At 34.1% G+C, this 19,201-nt stretch overlaps 1 protein-coding gene across 2 annotated transcripts in view; it reads left to right on the forward strand.

The window, feature by feature from the left end:
- The window catches only part of SPOCK3 (SPARC (osteonectin), cwcv and kazal like domains proteoglycan 3), a 181,800-nt gene that overhangs the window by 98,858 nt on the left and 63,741 nt on the right, over positions 1-19,201 (forward strand). For both annotated transcript variants that reach the window (XM_027676767.1, XM_027676768.1), the window contains one exon: positions 7,693-7,819. In XM_027676767.1, the coding sequence (XP_027532568.1) occupies positions 7,693-7,819 (127 nt within the window). The remainder of the gene's footprint in view (positions 1-7,692; positions 7,820-19,201) is intronic.

A 19,201-nucleotide genomic window follows, 5' to 3' on the forward strand; every position in this document is an offset into this window, starting at 1 on the left:
TACTGTGATGCTTATAAATGGATTTTTCTTCCTTCTTTTCTGTCTTCATTTTCAAAGACATTGTGATTGATCCCACATGAGGGAAGAAAGAGGTGGGAGCATGGGCAACAGGAGCGCAACTTGCACTTGCCAGGCAATGAGAATGATAGATTGTGTGAGAATCACTCTACAGAGTTCTGAATCTGATCAGTGAAATATCAGGTTACTCCTGTAATGGTGAAAGAACATTTTTGTAGCAGCCAGTGTTTTGAGCCAATAGGAAAATTATCTATTTTCTAGTGAAAACAGTTCTGTAATTATGTTCAACATAAAGTAGTGAGTCTTGTAGGAGTGGCCATCCTAATAGTAGTATTAATCAAAATACTATCACTATTTGTCTATTATGGTTGTAGAAGTGATTATTAATTATTTTATTATGTTTAATTTTATCTATTTTTTATGTTTAAATTATTTTTCTTCACTCTTTTTTAATGAATCATAGGCGTTAAGATGCTTTCTGATGACATAGGACTATCTTACACAGGTAACAAAAAGCGTCATATTATGCAAAACAGATTCCAAATAACTTTGACTTCTCTCTCAATAGTACAGAATCATTAAATAATGAAAACAATACCTGACCTTGCAGTTTTGCAAATGCGAAACAAGCTGAGACATAGGACCCACATTTAAGTGACATTATTCAAATCGGGTTATTGCACTTCGCTTGTTAAGAACGAATTTTGGATTCCTGTTCAACAAAGTATAAGAATGTAACACATGACACAATCCTCTGGTTATTAGATGAAATACTTAAAATTGTCTTTATTGGCTGAAGAGAACTGGTTTCTGTCTTAAAAATAAAAACGTTTTCAGCTTTATTAAGTAGTGTGTAAAAGGAAAAGACTGTTTTGGTTTCGGTGTTGTCTGTATTGGAAAATGTTGAAAAATCTCTACTGTCTTTTGGAGCACAAATTAATTGATGTCTTTTTCCAATAAAACTAATACATAGTGAGTATATTTGTATTCGAAGAAGTAAACTCTGAAGGATGAGTACACACAGAAAATCTCTGTAATGTTCTGTCTTTGCAAAGTAGGTTTGAGAATTACTTTTAAGTAATTCTTTGAGCTTTTTGAAATAAAAACAGTTCTGAAAAAGTATAATAACTCTAAGAGAAATGATTAAAACATCACATTATGATAAGGTCAAGCACTTAGATTAGCACAAAAAGCACTTGTGAAAGACATTTGCATGTCTTGGCAAATGGTCAAAAGGTGAAGTCTAAGTTCATAGGTTAATATACACAATTAAAAAATCTTCCTAAAATAATACATTATTGTTTTGCAAAAGTGGGATATGTGTGTGCATAAATCTGTTTCTTTTTTAATATTATACATACATTTTATCCACTAAAATATGTATTAAATTATTTGAGGCCTTCATTCTGGAATCACTTAAAATTGTGAGCATCCCATGTAATCATTCAAGCTGTTCAAACCTTCTCAACTTTATTGCTATTTGTTTCTGCTGTGTAAGAGTGAACTATTGGTTATTAGTGAGGGATGTAATGAACTTAAGATTTTACAGATTAAAATAATAATAGAGCCCCATTTTTTTTTATAAATAGCTCTTAAATAACCGTGTAAGTTAGAAGATCATTAGTTTCTTACTGTCTGTTCAGTCAGTAAAAATGCATATAGGTACTGAAAGACGTCATGTTTACTTCATACTTCCATGAAGTAGAAGAAGTCTTCTAAACAACTTGAATTAGGAAAATAGTTGGTGAGTTGATAAACTTAAAAATTATTAAGTCAATATTGCCAAGGTAATTTTGTATGATCTATAATATGTGAAAAAATAGCAAAGGAAGCATCTTTATCATATAAATGACAATACATGTTTTTATAGTTTCAAAATAATTGAAAGACCTTTTTCTGTAACTTCCGTAACTTCACTGTTCTCCAACTCCTATGTTGGAGGCCAGAATAACTATGTTGAAGAGTCAAATTAGACATCCCATGATAGTTGGGTGGATTGTTCTGCCATGTGTATACACACCTGCTTCATCCAAGTTTTTCTTCCATCATATGCTTAACTTGTGAAACTATAGTTACAATCTTTGCTCTCTGGGGTTCAAGCAGTTTTTATAGGTTGCAAAGGCTCTGTAAGCAGGATACATGCTACCTGAAAGTATGGAAGTATTTATCACCAAATAGACACAATATTTAGCTAGGGCTAATTTACTGTCAGTCGGTATGTGAAGATGCTCTCCAGCTCTTGCAAGGTACTCAATGGGTCCTTGCTTGCCTGACAGTTTAAGTACAACATGTGTAGACTTCCATGACTCATTGAAATGGGCTGATCCTTAGTATTGTTTAAACTTCTGACTTTGTGTTTGCTTTTATGATATTACAACTTTTTATACATGTGGCTTGTTTTCTCTCCACCCCTGACTGACCTTATGTCAACAATCTTAGTTCTGTCTGCAGTTTTACCTTTCTTATATTCTATGGTTCCACTGTACATAATTTCTGACAGCTCTTTCTCACAGTTTAGTAGTTTCCTCAGAAGTCTGTGCCAAGGTTATTAATCCCTGCCGTAACAAAACCTCAGTCCTTAGGAAGAAAGGTAGGCAGTTAGCTGTGAGTTAACTCTGTGAAATATGTACCAGTCATCCCTGTTCTCATGGCTTGAACTGCAGATACTTGTGGGGTGATGGACTGTACTTTGGTCCTTCATTGATCAGCATGTCTGGGTTTCTTAGAGGCAGTGAGAATATGGTTTATGCTCAACTCTTATCTTTAGCGGGCAAGTCTAAAGTTTTGACAGCCTCTGTGGCTCAAGACTTCTAAGTAAAAGGATTTGTGGAGTAGGCAGGAATAAAAGGTGTAAAGTTCACAGAAGTCATACAGGAAATTACTTATATATCTGTGGCTTTCTTATTAAAACAAACAACTCGCCCTGGATTGTGCTGTCCTCTGACCTGATTATCCACTAAGTAGTTCAGTATGTATTCTGAAGCCATAAAAGTAAGGATGAAGGTTGTCTCCAGTATCACTAGGTGAGACTATGCTGATTTCAAGGAATTCAACATTTAATACCAGTATGCTATGGGAAGATGCACTCTTGTTCGTTATCTTTGGTAATACTTTATCTTTGTTCATACAAACAGATTTGTTAGTTCGGTTCAAAGTTGGGGTAAAAATGTTAGATACTAATTTAATTAATTGTCTCATTATCTAGATATTGTTTATGCTTGTGCCTCATGTGTTTCTCTTAAAGTAATGTTATTTATCTGCTAATTTAAACAGATCTTGTGATAGAGCTATTACAGATATTGAGTCAACTTGCGTCTCTGTCTTTAGAAAAATCCGTATGCGTGGTTTTTGTGACAGAAAATGAAGTCTGTGATATACATTAATGCTTTCCACATCTCCAGTATTTGCTAAGCCAAATCTGCTTCAACTCTGTGTATATGATCATTTCTAGTGAAATATATAGGAAATGCATGGAACTATGTCAGATCATTTCATAGTAACATAGTAGGCGTATCATTTGACATTTGAAAGAAACATCTCAATAGTATATTGACAACTGTAGTTTTCTTCCAGGATGCTTCTACATGAAAAGGCAACTTTGAAGGAAATCCAGCCAACTCTAAAGAAAGCAAGTTAGATTTTATAATACAGGTGTTTTTTTCTGATTGTGTTAATCTGACACAGCCTGACTGTGTCCTCCAAAGGCCATGGCAAAACATAATCAGGCAGTCTCTCTAAATTGGAATAACTCTAAAATCTTCTAAAGATGCGAATATAGTTATCAGAGAAGAGTTTGAAGAGTTCTTTCAAAGATAAGTTTTTAGTAACTCAGATTTTTGTCTACTAGTCCGTATTTGAAGAAATGTGTTTGAAGATTATCAAATCTAGCTATAAAATAATGTTTTTCAAGTGAATTGGGCACTCATACATTTTATAGATATCATTAAATATGTCATGTTGCCAAAGAGTTGCTTGAAGCTAAATTATAAATGGGTTATATTAAGCATTCTCAAAGTATTTGCAGGCACAATCACTGTGTATACAGGAAGGTAAGTTTATGTATGCAAACAGGTACATAGGCTACAGTAATTGGGCAGATTGGCTAATTATGTTTCTAGGCAGACATGCACAGTTGGTATATGCAAATTAATGCAATCACAAGCATTGCTGATAAATGAAGCCCATATATTTCATTTTACCCTTTAGGTGTCAACAAGGTCACATGAGGTAGAGCTTGCATATTCAGTAATAGTTATTTTACAGATACCAAAGCCCTTTTCAGGAAATTTAGAAAATTTATCAGTGGAAGAGGTTGACTTTCATGTGGCATCATATATTTATTGTGACAACGTACTAACAAGGTGTAAGAGCGTTTATAGTGTTTGCAGTGGAATCACAAAATTAAAAGGTAAAATTTCCTTAGCTGCAAGTTGCAGTGATCTGGATTTTTTTCTTGCATGTTGAATTATAATAAATACACGGAAGAAACAAGTGATTTATTAAAGTGAAGTAACCAACTTCTTTGTTTGCTAATTTTTTTTCTTGTCTAACATTTTAAAATGTAAAAATATATTGCTTTGTCTGCATATCTCACATTAATGATAACCAATTATTCATACTGGGGTTAAGTATTGTACTTACTTCATGATATTGTGACATACATCGATGATCTTAATTCAACATGATTTATGTCATCACAGTAGTTTCTCAGTTATTTCCATGTCAATAGTTTGTATGCTAGCTCATTGCCTAGCTATAAAAAAATAACCACAACACCTGGTTACAACGAAATAGTCAACAGAAACAAATCTGATGCAGTTAAATTATGGTGAAAGGAAATGTTTGAGTACATAAGTAAAATGCATTTTTCATGTATTTTATGAAACGCACGTATCTACCGTAACTAGCATTAAAAATACTTTTAATTGACTTTTCATATTTTCCAATCATCTTAGTGACTGACAATCAAAAATAACTATTCAGCATCTTTGATAACACAGAATCTAGTTTCGGCATCATTGTACTAAAGCTTCGGAATAGATATCTATACAGACGGTTTCCATGACGAGGTATCTCTGGATTGCTACCTTCAAAGTATCATTTTTTATAATTTGTTTATCATTGTACATTCCATTTCAAGTTTGGAAAAATACAAATATATGTTTTTTACAAAAATATTGTTAGTTATATAGAAACCCAGTTTTTGATAACAGTGATCTACTGAAGGTCTCAGGGGACTTCTGTGTAAAACAGGAGACATAATGTTCTTCATCTTAAATGAGTACCTTGGGACATTCTGCATTTAAAAGCCTAAAAAAGTGGAGGTTAGTTGAGGGAAGGTAATCTATCTGACTACATCATATATTTTCTGTTTTTTTCATACCTCTTCACTCGTCACAGACCTGTGATTTCTCTGTTCTGGGCTTATTCTAGTTTCCATTCTCCTTGTGATCCTTTGAGACACATCATTCTCTTTTCCTTCAGGTGATTTTACTTATCTCCATCCAAAAGGACTATTTTTTTACATTTTTCTGCCTTTTCTTGTCTTTCTACATCGAGGGCATGCACAAGAGTGCGCGGATACTAAAGCACCACTAGTCCTTTCTTCGACATATTTTAGGCATGAGAGACCACCATGTGTCTCTCAAATTCTGCTTCCAGTTTCTGTTTTTTGCTGATATCAGTGAGCTTCTCTCTGATGTCTGGAACTTTTGAAATGGATTTGTGCAGCATTTTAAAGTTACTCTATCTCTGATAAACAGAAATTTCATCAGGTTAATAGTTGGGACACTGGTCCTGTCAGTAGCCTCAGGCTACTGGGGCATTTCTGGATAGTTATTAGCTATAAAAATAACAAGAAGTTAAGAGAAAGATGCAGCCATCTATATAATGTAATGATGCTGGAACTCATGTGAATGATTGGAAAACTCTCAGTCAAGTGAGAGGAACAGCGATAGTCAGATTATTACTATATATTATGCATAAGCAAAGATACAGTTCAACTTTGCTTTTTCTTAATATAATAGAAATAAGATGATTTTTCTTAGTCTTCAAATTATGCAACTCAGCAGAAAGGATTGTTCTTTATTCTTAATTAGGGTGGTATGTTTGAATTGTTTCCTTTTTTAATACTTCCTAGTGGACATAAAAACTTCCTGTATTCATATTTTACCACTCATTATGCTACATATAACTGAAGCTATTACTGACTTTTTCACCAGTAACAGACAGCTTCTGTGTGCGGCATTTCAGGTTCCTGTTGACAATCTAAAACATCTGTGCAGTTCAAAATTTCACCACACAGCATAGTCTGAATGTAAACTTCCATAACTTCTGTGATTTTTTTTTTCCTTCTAAAAGACCGCATTTACCGCTGAAATTGTGCACAGCATAAGAACATTAGCATAGCTTGAAAATGGGCTTTTGTTTTCTGTCATCACCACTTTACTGTTAGGTGTGTGCTTTTAGCATTTTATGCTGCCCAATATAGACCCAGAGGATGAGAAGTTTATTTTCTCACATTTATTTTTATTGCTCCAGACAAGTTCTTCTCAAGCAGTGATTCATTACTAGCAAAGTAGTTCTAGATTATCTGTATGTTAACCAACCTGAAAGAGTTCTGCTCCATTAAAGAATATTTGATTTGAGTTTTTTATAATTTTGAACATTTGTGTGTATCCTGATAAGTCATTGCTGTATTCTAAGTGTAATCAATTTTAGATTCCTCACTAAGATCGTAAGCAGAAAACACAGTATAAAAGTCATGTGTTATTGTTTAATTTTTTTTATTTATATGCAAGAAGTTAATGTGTAAAACATTCCTTGGTCAGTCTGTGAACTGGGCAACTCTCATAAAACAGCTGTTTCAGGATACAGTGGCTGCTAAATACTTTCATAGTTGAAAAAGCAATTGGAAAAATTAATGAATAAAAAATAATTCAAAGCTACAGAGAAAACCGTGTCTGTTTGAAGATGGCCATGTGCCACCAACCAAAGGCTACCGAAGTATTCTGAAGAAGCATCAGTAACTTATTTTAGACTTCTAGTTGTACCCAGTATAGCTGGGTTAAAATGAGCCATCTAGCTCTAAATATCTGTTTGTATCAGCATACACATATATGCTTATGTAGATTGATTCTGTGCCCTAGTGGATTACCTTTTTTTTTCCCCTTTGAACTTTGAGTGTTGACTGCATTTTACAAGTTGTAATCTGTGAAAGGCAGTGTGCAAAGTGGGGCAGACAGTACTGTGAAGGACCACCTACCTATAGTATTTTATTTATAGTATTTATTATATAGTTTTCTGAAACTTAAATGTTACCTCCTTAAACACCAGTATTGATACAACAGTTCTGGTCATACTATTTAATAACAAAAAGAAGAGTAAGTGCCACATAAGTCAGACATCTTCACTCATCAATAAGTGTAACATTCACCAAAGCATCATCTTAATCACCTTTTTCTACTAACTTAGAAAGTGAAATCACTACAATGAATAATGTACAAAGGTGAGCAAGTGTATACCAGAGACATTGGCAGCTCTTCACTTAGAAGAAAACTTTGTGTTTTAAGTTACTTATGGCTTACTGTTTGTAAAGGCTCATTGAAATACCCTGAAATATGTTCTATTTTTACTACTGCTTACCAGAATTACATACTTTTTGTTTACTTACAGTATGAAAGAGGCTGGTTTAGGCCATAAACAGTGGAGGGGTGGTCCCATTTCATCAAACTGCAAGCAGTGTCCAGTAGTTTATACCAATCCTGTTTGTGGATCAGATGGTCACACATACTCATCTCAGGTAAGAATTAAAGAAAGAACTAAATTAATCTTTCATTGTTCCAGTCCATTCCAGCTCCTGGAAAACAAAATACTGTATGATAACAGAAATCAATATTTATTTGTTTTGGCTAAAATATATATTGCAGACTGCAATCTACAACAATTGTAGTATATTATATGATATAAAAGCAAAATAGTAGCAAATCCTAAGCAGCGTAAACCACTAATCCCTGGAGTAGCACACTGTAAGAGTGCACCACAATGTAACAGAGCTCCAGGTTAAGTCTATCTGCAACAGACACCATGGCAGGATTTTGAGTAAGCAAAAAAGTGTTGCGTGTCCCCAGTTGGGGGTAGGATAGGTATTTTAAGTCAGATTTTCTAGGTGACCATTAAGGTATGCTTTACGTTCCAGGTACCTAGACAACCTAGATGTAACATACACAGAAAGAAAATGTAATAATTTAAATAATTTTTGTGTCTCTTTCCTTGCAACAGCATTTTTGAGTTTTCAGATCATAATCAAATCTTACTTCTGTAGTCCTAAACCCTCCTTTCTTTTCTCTCATAGTTATTTGGAGACAGAATAATAAATTTAAAATGTTACTGTTAATTTACCCGGACTTTTTTGGATGAAAGATTTTGTGCTGCTCATTCTGAAGTCCAGAAATCACGGAACTGCATTAGTACAGTGCAGAGATGAAACTTGTGAGATGGCGGGACTTCATAACGCTGAAAAGAAATTAATTTGTTTAGCATCCTTTCTTAAAACTTTCGGTAGGAGAATGTTCTGCCAGCATTAACAATTGAGTCCTCTCTAGCAGAAAAAAATGTGGGCCTTTTTTCTCAGAAACAGCATGTAATTCAGTAATGGGAGAGGAGCTACTGTATTGTGTCTTACTGACACTGTAGCCTTACGCTAACAAATTGTTTCATTACTAGATAATATCCAGTGCTTCAAGAGAATTATAGTAATAGATTAAAGTGATGGAAATGGAAAATTTCTGTGTTTGTTACTTATAAAGAAAAAATTTCCCTGTAGCTTTTTAAACAAAATATATTTGGGGTATTTTCTATTATTTAAAGATTTTTAGAGTTACCATTTGCTGTATAGAAGTTTTTGTTTGTTTTTTTACTGTAATCACAAACTACATCTGAAGTTTACAAAACAGAATTATTTTCCAGGAGTGACTAGCTGTTGGATTGAACACCAAGTATCCTCTCAACGGATACTTTCTTCTTGATAAAATAAAAACATCAGATATAACTAGTGCTTCCTAAACCCTGACAATTCTTATACCTTTATCCTAAATCTTGTGTTAGAAAATGTTTTTCTTACTACCTTGAATTTTTAATTATAGGGATTTGGTCTAGAATCCTAATTTTCCTTTAAAGAAAACAATTACAAATTTCTAATGCTTACACCAGGATATCTGAGGCCTTACACATGAATTTTGGACTCTTTGGTGTAGCAAAAAAATAACTCCTTTCAGTGACAATATGACTTTAATTTAGGAATCTTGAAAGTGTTCTTATTTTGATTCACAGTAATCTCCTGGCTATGTTTTCTTTTTTTTTTTTTAATGAGCTAGAAGTGTGCTGACGTCTTACTATATGTTAGATGATACTGTCATTTAGCATTTATTTTTCCTTGCCATGTGAAGGTCTAAGCCTAGCCTGCACATAGATATAAAACAGATGGTAGTCTCTACAATTTTGCAGTTTAAGTAGATGAGGTAGATAAGTTGATATAGATGATACTGGATGAGCAACTTTTTATTTTTTAAATACTGTATACTTGATCCATTACAATCTCTCCCTGTGTTCTTGCTGGTGTAATAAAAACATTACCTTCAGTTTTAACCTCATTGCTTATGTCCTATTTTATCATATAAGAATACTGTATTATAAATAATCCTATAGGTAGAAGTGATCCTTCTGGCCTCTCATGGTCTGTTCTGGAGTAGGTGTACAGAAGTCTGTAAATATTGCTGAGATACACATATTTTTAACTCAGTTCATGTGCTAAAGGTGAGGCTGTGCTTATCCAATGGAATGATTGAGAAATCAGTGGATTAAATAGACACACTGTGCTTCCATCCCAGTGCATTGTCAGTGCTGCAGTCAGTTCAGTGGTACACTATCTAACCTCTATGTCCCTTTATGCATATAATGCAGAAATAATGCAGCATCAGAGAGGTTTTGAAGGGTTTTCCTTTTATCTTCCACTTCCTCGTAATAGTAGATTTCAAATCTAAGTTTATGACAGCAAAATGCTAAAAAAATTAATTACCGCAGAAGATCTGTATTAGCCTATAAATATTTATTTTTATTTCATTTCAATGATGTGAGGAATCTGTGGTGCAGTTTCATCAAAATAGAGGTCCCCTTGCAAGGTTATTTCAAGAGCAGTGGTTTTAAAAGTTGACGTAAAGACAAATATTTGCGTTCCTTTACTCCAGGCAAAGTTTAGTTTCATTGTGTCATCAAGCTCCAGTAGGAGTTTCTACACCAATTTTCTTGTGTTTAGGATGCGTTCATCAATGACTCTGGAAAATTGTATAATACATTTTTTGAAAATAAGTTATTAAATAGTAGTACTATTTTAGAACACAGCCAGTCAGTTGACAGCAATCAGATGGATGCTGTTTTGGGAGTATACCCTCACTTTTCAGAATAAGCCCATGCAAATGCTTGTATTAAGTTATGTAACTAGAGATATTTCATACATGTGTTTTGTTTTGGAAAACAAACAAAAGGATTATATGACAGGTGGACTGTCTAGAAAGAAAGGTTATCTTCTAAATTGAGCTTTTCCAGAGTTGGGTAAGGATATTTTGTTTTCCACTCATTTTAGCAGGCCAGGTTATGTTTACTGGGTTCTCAGCCTACAATTAGTCAGATGCAGTCAGTGTAAAAGAAAAGCAGCAGATGTGAGGTGTTCGTTATTAGCATTACGAGAATGTTGAAATAAAAATATTACATGCTGAAATGTTGAGTAATCAAAGTGAACATTAATCATTGTCTGAGAAGAAATTCAGTATAAAGAGATCCTGCCAGGGTGGTGTTACAGTTTTAACTTAATAGCCTTTAAATAATACTGCATGTGTTTTACACTTGGTCTGTTTTTACCTTCTGCATTTCTCTAAACTTTGGCACTTGAAAGTGCATATGCATTTTTACACTTAGGAATTCTCAAACAGTGCTGTAGCACAGGGCTTTGGTACCCTTGTATACTTGACATTCTCCATGAAAAAAGCCCATACAGCTTTTGCAGCCTGTTTCTAGCTTCATCTTTCCTGGGATGAAAAGGGAAGTAAAACGGACATGGAGTGCACCTCAGATAGGGTGTTTTGTGGAAGCAACTCACCTGCTACCATTCTTTTACCCAGGGATGCAACTCAGTGCTGTGCAGCACACATTGTAAAACTGGTGTAACTGTGGATGAGATGATGATGCTCAGACTTGAATGCTTCTGTTGGAACAATTCTCCCATATTGTACTATATTATAACTGGACCTTTTGAAAAATGGCCATGAGGAACAAAAGTACGGTCATGCAGATGGAATTGTCTTTTGAGTGTTTTTTGCATATTTTGATTACAGCTCTGGTATTCGGTATAATAGACTGAAGTTTTCTTTCTTAAGTTGAATGTGGTTGACAGTTAGTCCTGCTATAACAAAATCTAAACTTAAACGAGATCAATGAACAGTACTTTGATTATTTTGAAAGGAAAACACCACAGAAATAAATTAATCTTTGGAATATGCCGATTGCCCCATGATTTAATTTCAGAATCAGTTTGGTAGTTTAGTGTTAGCAACAATTTGCTCAAGATGATTTTGTAGTGATTGTGAATTTTTTTATGAAATACATTTTCTCCTACCTACGAAAACTTCATGTTATTGATGATATCCCTACATGTGTAAATAGCAATAAAAATCATGTTTTGCAAAAGCAATGGGTCTAAACTAGCTTCTCAGACTAAGATAGAAAATGTATAGAAAAGTAGTCAGAAAAGAGGATAAAAATTCTTGAAAGGCTATACAGATAGACAGGTATGTGGATTTTGATTTTTTAATATTCAGATATTTTCTTCAGTCTCCCACATTATGATTCATTTCTCATTAGAAGTGTTGAAAGACAGTCAGTGGGTAAAATCAGACTGTGTGAAGAGCTGAGATTAATACTAGTTGTTTACTCCATCCACATTTAGTTTATCATTCGGCATGAACCTGAATTGCTAGATTTTTATTCTTATGACATCCCATATTAAACATTTTTCTTTTTAAAATTGTTGCTACCTTTATTGATTTCAGGTATTTTTAAGACTTCTTTTACTTAATAATTGATATCTCTTAGCAGTGTGTTTGGTATAAGACAGCTAGTTTGGAGGAAACATAAAATATATGTATTGACGTTTTTAATCTTTGATGTTATTTTAAAAGATTATGATTTTATAAATATTAAATTGATTTAAATATATTAATTAACATATTTGGAGTTTTCAGGTCAAATGCCTGAGCTATTGACAGATCTTTTTTACTTCAGAAGAGATTGCTAGAAATGGAATTGCCATTACAAAACAGATGTCTATTTTGTAATAATGAATGAAAGTAGTTTTTACAAACCTGATTCAATGTATGTCAGTCTTGCTTCTTAAATTGGGCTAATCCACTATGCCTTTCCATTTTTATCTGCCTTGTTACTAAGCCATCCACTGTAGATTTAACTGTCAGTTGAAATGTAGCCAAAAATAATAAGGTTAAATCATGGCCTGCCATCTTTAGTAATAAAATAATGTAATCTCTCTGAAATAAATTATTTGACAGCATGCAGGTCTTTAGTTTTGCAGCTGGGAGAAGCAGCTTCTTCCAGGTGCTCTGCCAGCATTGATTTGTTTTTATAGTAAAAGTGAATTTTGTCAAAAGAGGCCTCTCAAAATTTAGATTTGTGTCTCTACCCCAAGCAACACCCAGCCAAAATCATCCTGTTCAAAGTGGAAAAAATAATCAAACAGAACAAAGTGTTTAGCTTCTAAAAAGATACTCTTAGACACTGTTGATGCAGGTCACATTTATACTTAGCAAGAAACTGAAATAAGGTACAGTTTCATGTTTCAGACACCATAACAGAAATTTAGACCAGCAGTGAAAACAAATTCAGACGTACCTGATTGTTTGATTTTTCAAGTTTTCAGTATTCCTAATGCTTTAATGACAATTTACTGTGGTTTTATATACTTAAATTTCTCTGCTTAGAATACCTCTATAATTTTTGGATTTGTTTATAATTTATGGACATCTCTAATTTATGGATTTTTAAAATTATTATTGAAAGGGGGACGATGTTTGTGGAGTCTTCTGATATGCATGCTAATCTTATTTAATGAGCTTTAATGAGACATATTTAGCATGCAACATTGTGATACTAAACAAATAGAAGAAAATACTAAAAGAATACAGTTCTTTATCCACAGAAAACTGTCTGGGATTCAGGTTGTCTGATGAGGTGCCTGGTAACCATATACACTTCTCACCCAAAACCATGTTACTTTGAAGTTTCTAAAACCACATATGGAACTACACATCTAGAAGTTTCTGGGTTGTGCGAATTTTGCAATATTGGGTGTTGCCGTTAAATTCCTGTTCACATCAGGACTCTTTGAAGCATTAATGTACACCTGCCACCCTCACTCTTGGGGGAGGGGGGAAGAAAACAAAAAACTAACAACAACAACAAAAGCCCAACACAAAAAGACAAAAAACCCATAGTGAAACAAAGAAGAAGAAACTGAAGAAAGTAATAGTTGATATTCAGATATGTTCAAAAAATTTAAGACAACTCTCAGATTCCTTCAGGAAACCTGCCTTCTTTCCTCCTGCATCACTTGTCTTCAGCGGGTGTGATTCTGATCTATCCCAACTTCAGTCATTTCTAGTAAAGGGAAGAACTGTCCAGTCTGTTTATTTTTAACATGTCTAATGATTTTAAGCTGTATCCTTTCTGCTAAATTTTCCAAGAAGTTAAGATGTTGCTGCTTGCTCTGCTTGCTTGTTTTTCTGCATTATCCTCGAGATCAAAGTGAGATTAAGTATTTTTTAACAAACAGGTCTACTGTCGGATGAGATCTGTAACTAAAGTCCCCAAAGAACAGATCTGGACATTGATGAAAACTGAGAGGCAGACAGGGATCTGAAAAATATGACTGAGTATCAGAGGTAGGTCCCCTGCATCACAGAACATGTTAACAAAAAAAAAAAGTAGGTAGCATCTTAAGTCATCATAGAGTTAGTGGAAGAGAAAAATAAGAGTTAGTCTAGCAAAATTTGTCACTCTAGCTCTTCCTTCAGAACATGACATATGAAGACTTGGCTTTGTGTGGTCCTGATGTTAATCCGTATGTGTTTGACACAGAACAAGAAAAGTGTTTGCATCTTTTAGCAATGAAGTACTAACAGCACAAAGTGGAAAGATTTAGGCCCAGTTCTGTCCCCCTTTGCACAAGATGTATCTCTTTAAGCTCAAGAAGAGATATGTAACCTAGGGAAAAACAGCCATGCTTTGGAATAATGACTCCCACTTGTACAACACCATGTTTCTTCCCTGACAGGGTGAAAACCATTATGAACGTGGAATTTCATAAATATTTTTGTCACTAATAGCACATGGAGCCTTATATTTTGGACCGTTTAATAAATTAAATCTAGTACTCTGAGTTCAAGTGGATTTTAGCATACATTTTTAGGTGGGGAAAAAAAACAGTAGAAAACTGTACAAGTTATAGGCTGAGAGTGCCTAGATGTTTCACCTAAATGTAACTAACTACACAGAATTTCTTTTTCCTTTTTTGCTTTCTTCCCCCCCCCGCAGTTGACAAAGTATAGTTTAGATGTCTTTGAAATTTGGATGGGATAACCAAGCGTAGACTAGCAAGGTCTGTGCACATTACTTTTATTACTTTCATTATTTTTGCTGTAATTGAAGACTAATCAGCGTGCCCTTTAGATGCTATTTTAGCTCACATGCAACTTTATAAATATTTCAACTTAGATATAATTGGATAAATTGAACTTGTTTAATTAGTATTGCAATCAGCCAGCATGGCTTAGGAAGTCATATCACATTAAAAATACAGTGATAATGCATGTTAATAAGGAATAAGCAGATTCTTTTAAAAAAATTCCACACTTTTACAAGCCATTTGTGTCTTATTATAAGGTTTTATAGCTTTGCCATTATTTTATTTTACTATTGCCATTACTCAGAAATTTGAGTGTCAGCTGAAAATCAGTGATCTTTGTTAGCTGACTTTGACCAATATAGTCGCCTATTTTTTAGATGATCCTGCAGGACAGTTAAATGTTTTTGTTCACACTTTAAATTTTTCTTGGAATGTCTTCAAATTTGAAGCAGGAACTTGAAAATGTAAAGTTAGTTTTATCTGAACAATATTACTTTTTCTATCTCTCAAGGCATTTTCTCCAAATTGCAAAACTCTGAATGCCAGCAATGAGGTACACCAAGGATCTCACATACATGCAGCGTTGAGTGACTGTAGCTCGGGCCTGATAAATATGATGGAGAAGTGTGAAACAGGGAGCCTGATGAAGTGCTGAGATTTGGACTATACAGGCAAGAGCTCTGAATATAAGCCAGGATTTATGGACTTAAGTATATGCATGTATATGTCAGAAAAAGAATTTTTTTGTATTAAGCATGTTTACAAGAAGCTGTCAGTACATTTTCGAACTGCATCAAGTATTTAAATTTTTTTAATAAGCCAAGATCAGAAGGAGTAATATGGTTATATTTTTTATATCTATTTTTACCCCTTTTGGTAGTAAGTTTTTAAAAACACTCTAATTTCATTTTTTAATTTTGAAATTTATTGCTTGAAAGAAATATTGAAATAATAATTTAGATATGAGGTAATATATTACATTTTTTACACAAAAAATACTAGAAGCACTATTAGTAATAATTTACTGGAAACTGTGTGTTTCAAGTAGGGATAACAGGGTTTTGTCATATTGCATTAATTAAGCTTTGCATTCTCATTTGATGGTATAAAGTATTAGTAAGCCTGTTTGCAAGATGTATAGAATAAGATGGTGAGCTACATATTTACCAAACTGAGTAGGTGTCTAAAAATTCAGATGGCTGATTTTAAAAACAGATAAGTCCTTAGAAGGATTTGCAGAAGCTCCTAAGCATCACAGGTCTCTAAGAACCTCTAAGTAGGAAAGCATAGATAAGTAGGTGCCTAATTTAAATAATCCCAGTAGGCATCAATCGGCATGTTTCTATGCTTTCCAGGGTGTCCGGAAAAGATTGAATATCTAGTTGACCTGATTTCAGGCTTTTCGTTTTATGCCATTGCACTGCAGAGTGCTGAAGAAAACAGGCTGTAGAGCTATAAGAGGTGAACAGGAAGAAAACTGTGCATGCAGGTTTTCATTTTGTCATGAAAATTGCTTTCTCTAGTTCACAGCTTTATAAACAATGTATCATCAGTTCTCTTTCAACCACTAAAGATTTTCTTTGCTCAGGGTCTTGTTTCAGTAGACACATTTCCTTTTGTTCTCTGGTCAAAATGCTAGTTGCGTGTCTTTATGGTTAATATTTTTTAAACAGTTGTTTTCATTTTAAATGGTAGTACTTGTTTGCTGAAAAGCTTTTTATCCAAACTCCTTTTGTTTGGGTAAGTAATACGCATGCTTAGCAGGTTTCTGATGAGACAGAAGAGGCATCTGTAGATCTGGATGGCACTTCATAGATAGATTTACACATTAATTTTTCATTTCTAAAGCTTGAATTAGTTGAAAATGTGGTATCTTGGCATTGTGTATAGCTGAATTTAGCTTGAAATTCTTTACCTTCTTGTCTACTTCTTCGATATTCTGTATCAGGTAATGGTCTGTGTTGAACTGGACCTGGTCAACACTCACTCTGCCCGTCCCACCCCTATGCTTGGTGACAGAAATCACCAACACAGTTAAAGACTGTAGTTTCTTTACAGATTTTCTTTAGGAGACTCAAATCTGAGGCCATAATTTCACATAACAATTTGCACCAAATACGGTAAAAGGAAATTTTGGGCAGCAGAATGATGTAAGCTTTGTTAAGTAGTAATAAAGTGTGAAAATGGGAAATGTGGTTAAGCAAAATAGCATGAAGTCGAAAGCACACAGCACTGAGTACTGGTAATCAGAGGTTATCTGTTCAGCTGTCAGAGACAGCAGGTTCTAACAACAGAGAGAAATCAGATCTGTATTGATGCATGAATGCAGACCTCATGGAAAAGACTTCTACCCATGAGATACATGATGATACTGGAAGAAATATATCTTCATGGTACTTCAGCAAAGTGCTCTTTTATTAGAGATCCTGTTGATTGCAGCATACAGAAATATTCTGACCATGAATTGTTGGTCATCTAAAAAATAGACAGGAAAGGAAGAACTGTGGGCATTTTTTGGTAGGAACATGTCAGTTTAAAAGGATATTCCAAATTCTCTCAGTAATTCTATTTGTAGCATATGAACTGATAATTATCAGGGGAATCTGAATTTAATTATTCATCTGTGTATTTTTTCTTAGAATTGGATAGCTTGCCCTATTTAATTTTTAAATGCACAAAAACATCAGGGCTTCTACAGAGCTGTCATTGAGATAAGGTACAGTTAAAGGTGACAGATACCTTTCAAAGATGAGACACTACAGTTGCATAAGTATTAGTTATTGGTTGTCTAAAAAGTAATTTACTAAATGCTCAGTATTAAATGGGATGCTGTTCTAGAAACATTTTAAGTGTCAGCACCTCAGCAGATGAAAATTTCTAAAATACTTATATTCACATTGAATTCACACTTTGTACAGTACTACAGTTATATTTATATTGTAGAAAAGGTGTGTTGATGTATCTGGCCAAACTTCAGTCTCGCAGCATCAAAGGTTTGAAGCACATAATGGACACAGTATGAATGAATACCCTGGCAGTTAATTTCTGCTGACTTGTATGCTGTACCAAATCTGCTTCCAGCTGCCCAGGATGTATATATGTATATTGTGGTGGAAAAGAGGAATTGAAGGGGAGTATCTGCAGATTGTACCTCAAGGCAATAACAGGAGCTGCTGTTCCTTACTTGCCAGAGAAATCACATGTACCCTCATTACTAGTTTGATTTAGATTGTTTAAAAGGCACTAGATATTCCTGGCAAGACAGTACTATTGTGGAAAAATGTTATCTTGCACTGAGATTGTAACATTCTCAAAAAGGAACAGAATTAAATCAGTGAGAAAAAGGAAATTGATAAAATGATAGGAAATGCTGAAGTCAGTGTTGCACAAGCACTTTGTCTTTCTCTTTGGGTAGACCTATAATGTGATCTTAATTCTGTTGCTGTTCCTTCTACAGGGCTCTTCACTCACTTAACACACAGAATGGACATACCTCTCTTTTATCTAATCATTAAATCGTTCTCTCTGCACCATTCAGTAAAGTCTTATGTCTTTCATTATATCATAGCCACACAGTTAAACTAAAATCCTCATCTACTTTAATATGTCTTTATTCCTTGTACATTTTTGAAGTCTTCAAAGAGTAACTAATTTACAGCTGCCGCACACACAGTCCCTCTGTGTGATATGAGTGTCTTTCTACAGATAGAAGATGTTTCTGCAGAAAAATTATTTGTGATATGTGCATATCCAATTAAAAGATTTTTTTCATGTTTCACATCGCATAACATTTATATATTCAATTAATTTTTGTTTTAGTTTATCTAAAAATATTTAGCATGTTCCCAAATCATATCTCAGGTTTTCAAGAACGCATATACACTCAGTGCCAAACAGAATTTTGCTGAAGTAAGTTATTCAAGATCCATAGACCAGCATAGGCATTATTTTCCTTTTCTTTTCATGCCATCTCCCTAGTTCATTCATTACACATCTTTAAATCTCTTCAGTAAATGATGAACATTTATGCAAACAATAGTCTCTTGACACTGGTTCATTCCTGGAGCAGGTCTGTCCTGTACTTCCCAACTGAATAAGCTTGATGCCATCTGATCCACCCATTTTCTCAAAGCAAGATAAACTACACAGGTATCATTCCTGACAGATTTATCTAATCCTGGTTGTAACGACAGTGAATAGGATTCAATAAATTTCTCCAACAATTTATTTTAAGACATCACTACCCTTATTAGCAAGTCTGCCTAGTATCTAATCTGATACTTTTCTGCAGCAATTTAAGCCAATTATTTCTTGTAACATTCGTCATGGTATTCTTTTCAGGTATCTTTCAGATGTCTTTACCTGTTTGACAGCTGTTATATGAATCCTCTTTTCTTAAGACCCACTCCTTGAACCTCTTTTTGGTGACTGTTTTCT

Source organism: Neopelma chrysocephalum, unplaced genomic scaffold, assembly GCF_003984885.1.
Source record: "Neopelma chrysocephalum unplaced genomic scaffold, ASM398488v2 Primary Assembly neopelma1_42, whole genome shotgun sequence".
In the NCBI taxonomy this organism is placed as follows: domain Eukaryota; kingdom Metazoa; phylum Chordata; class Aves; order Passeriformes; family Pipridae; genus Neopelma; species Neopelma chrysocephalum.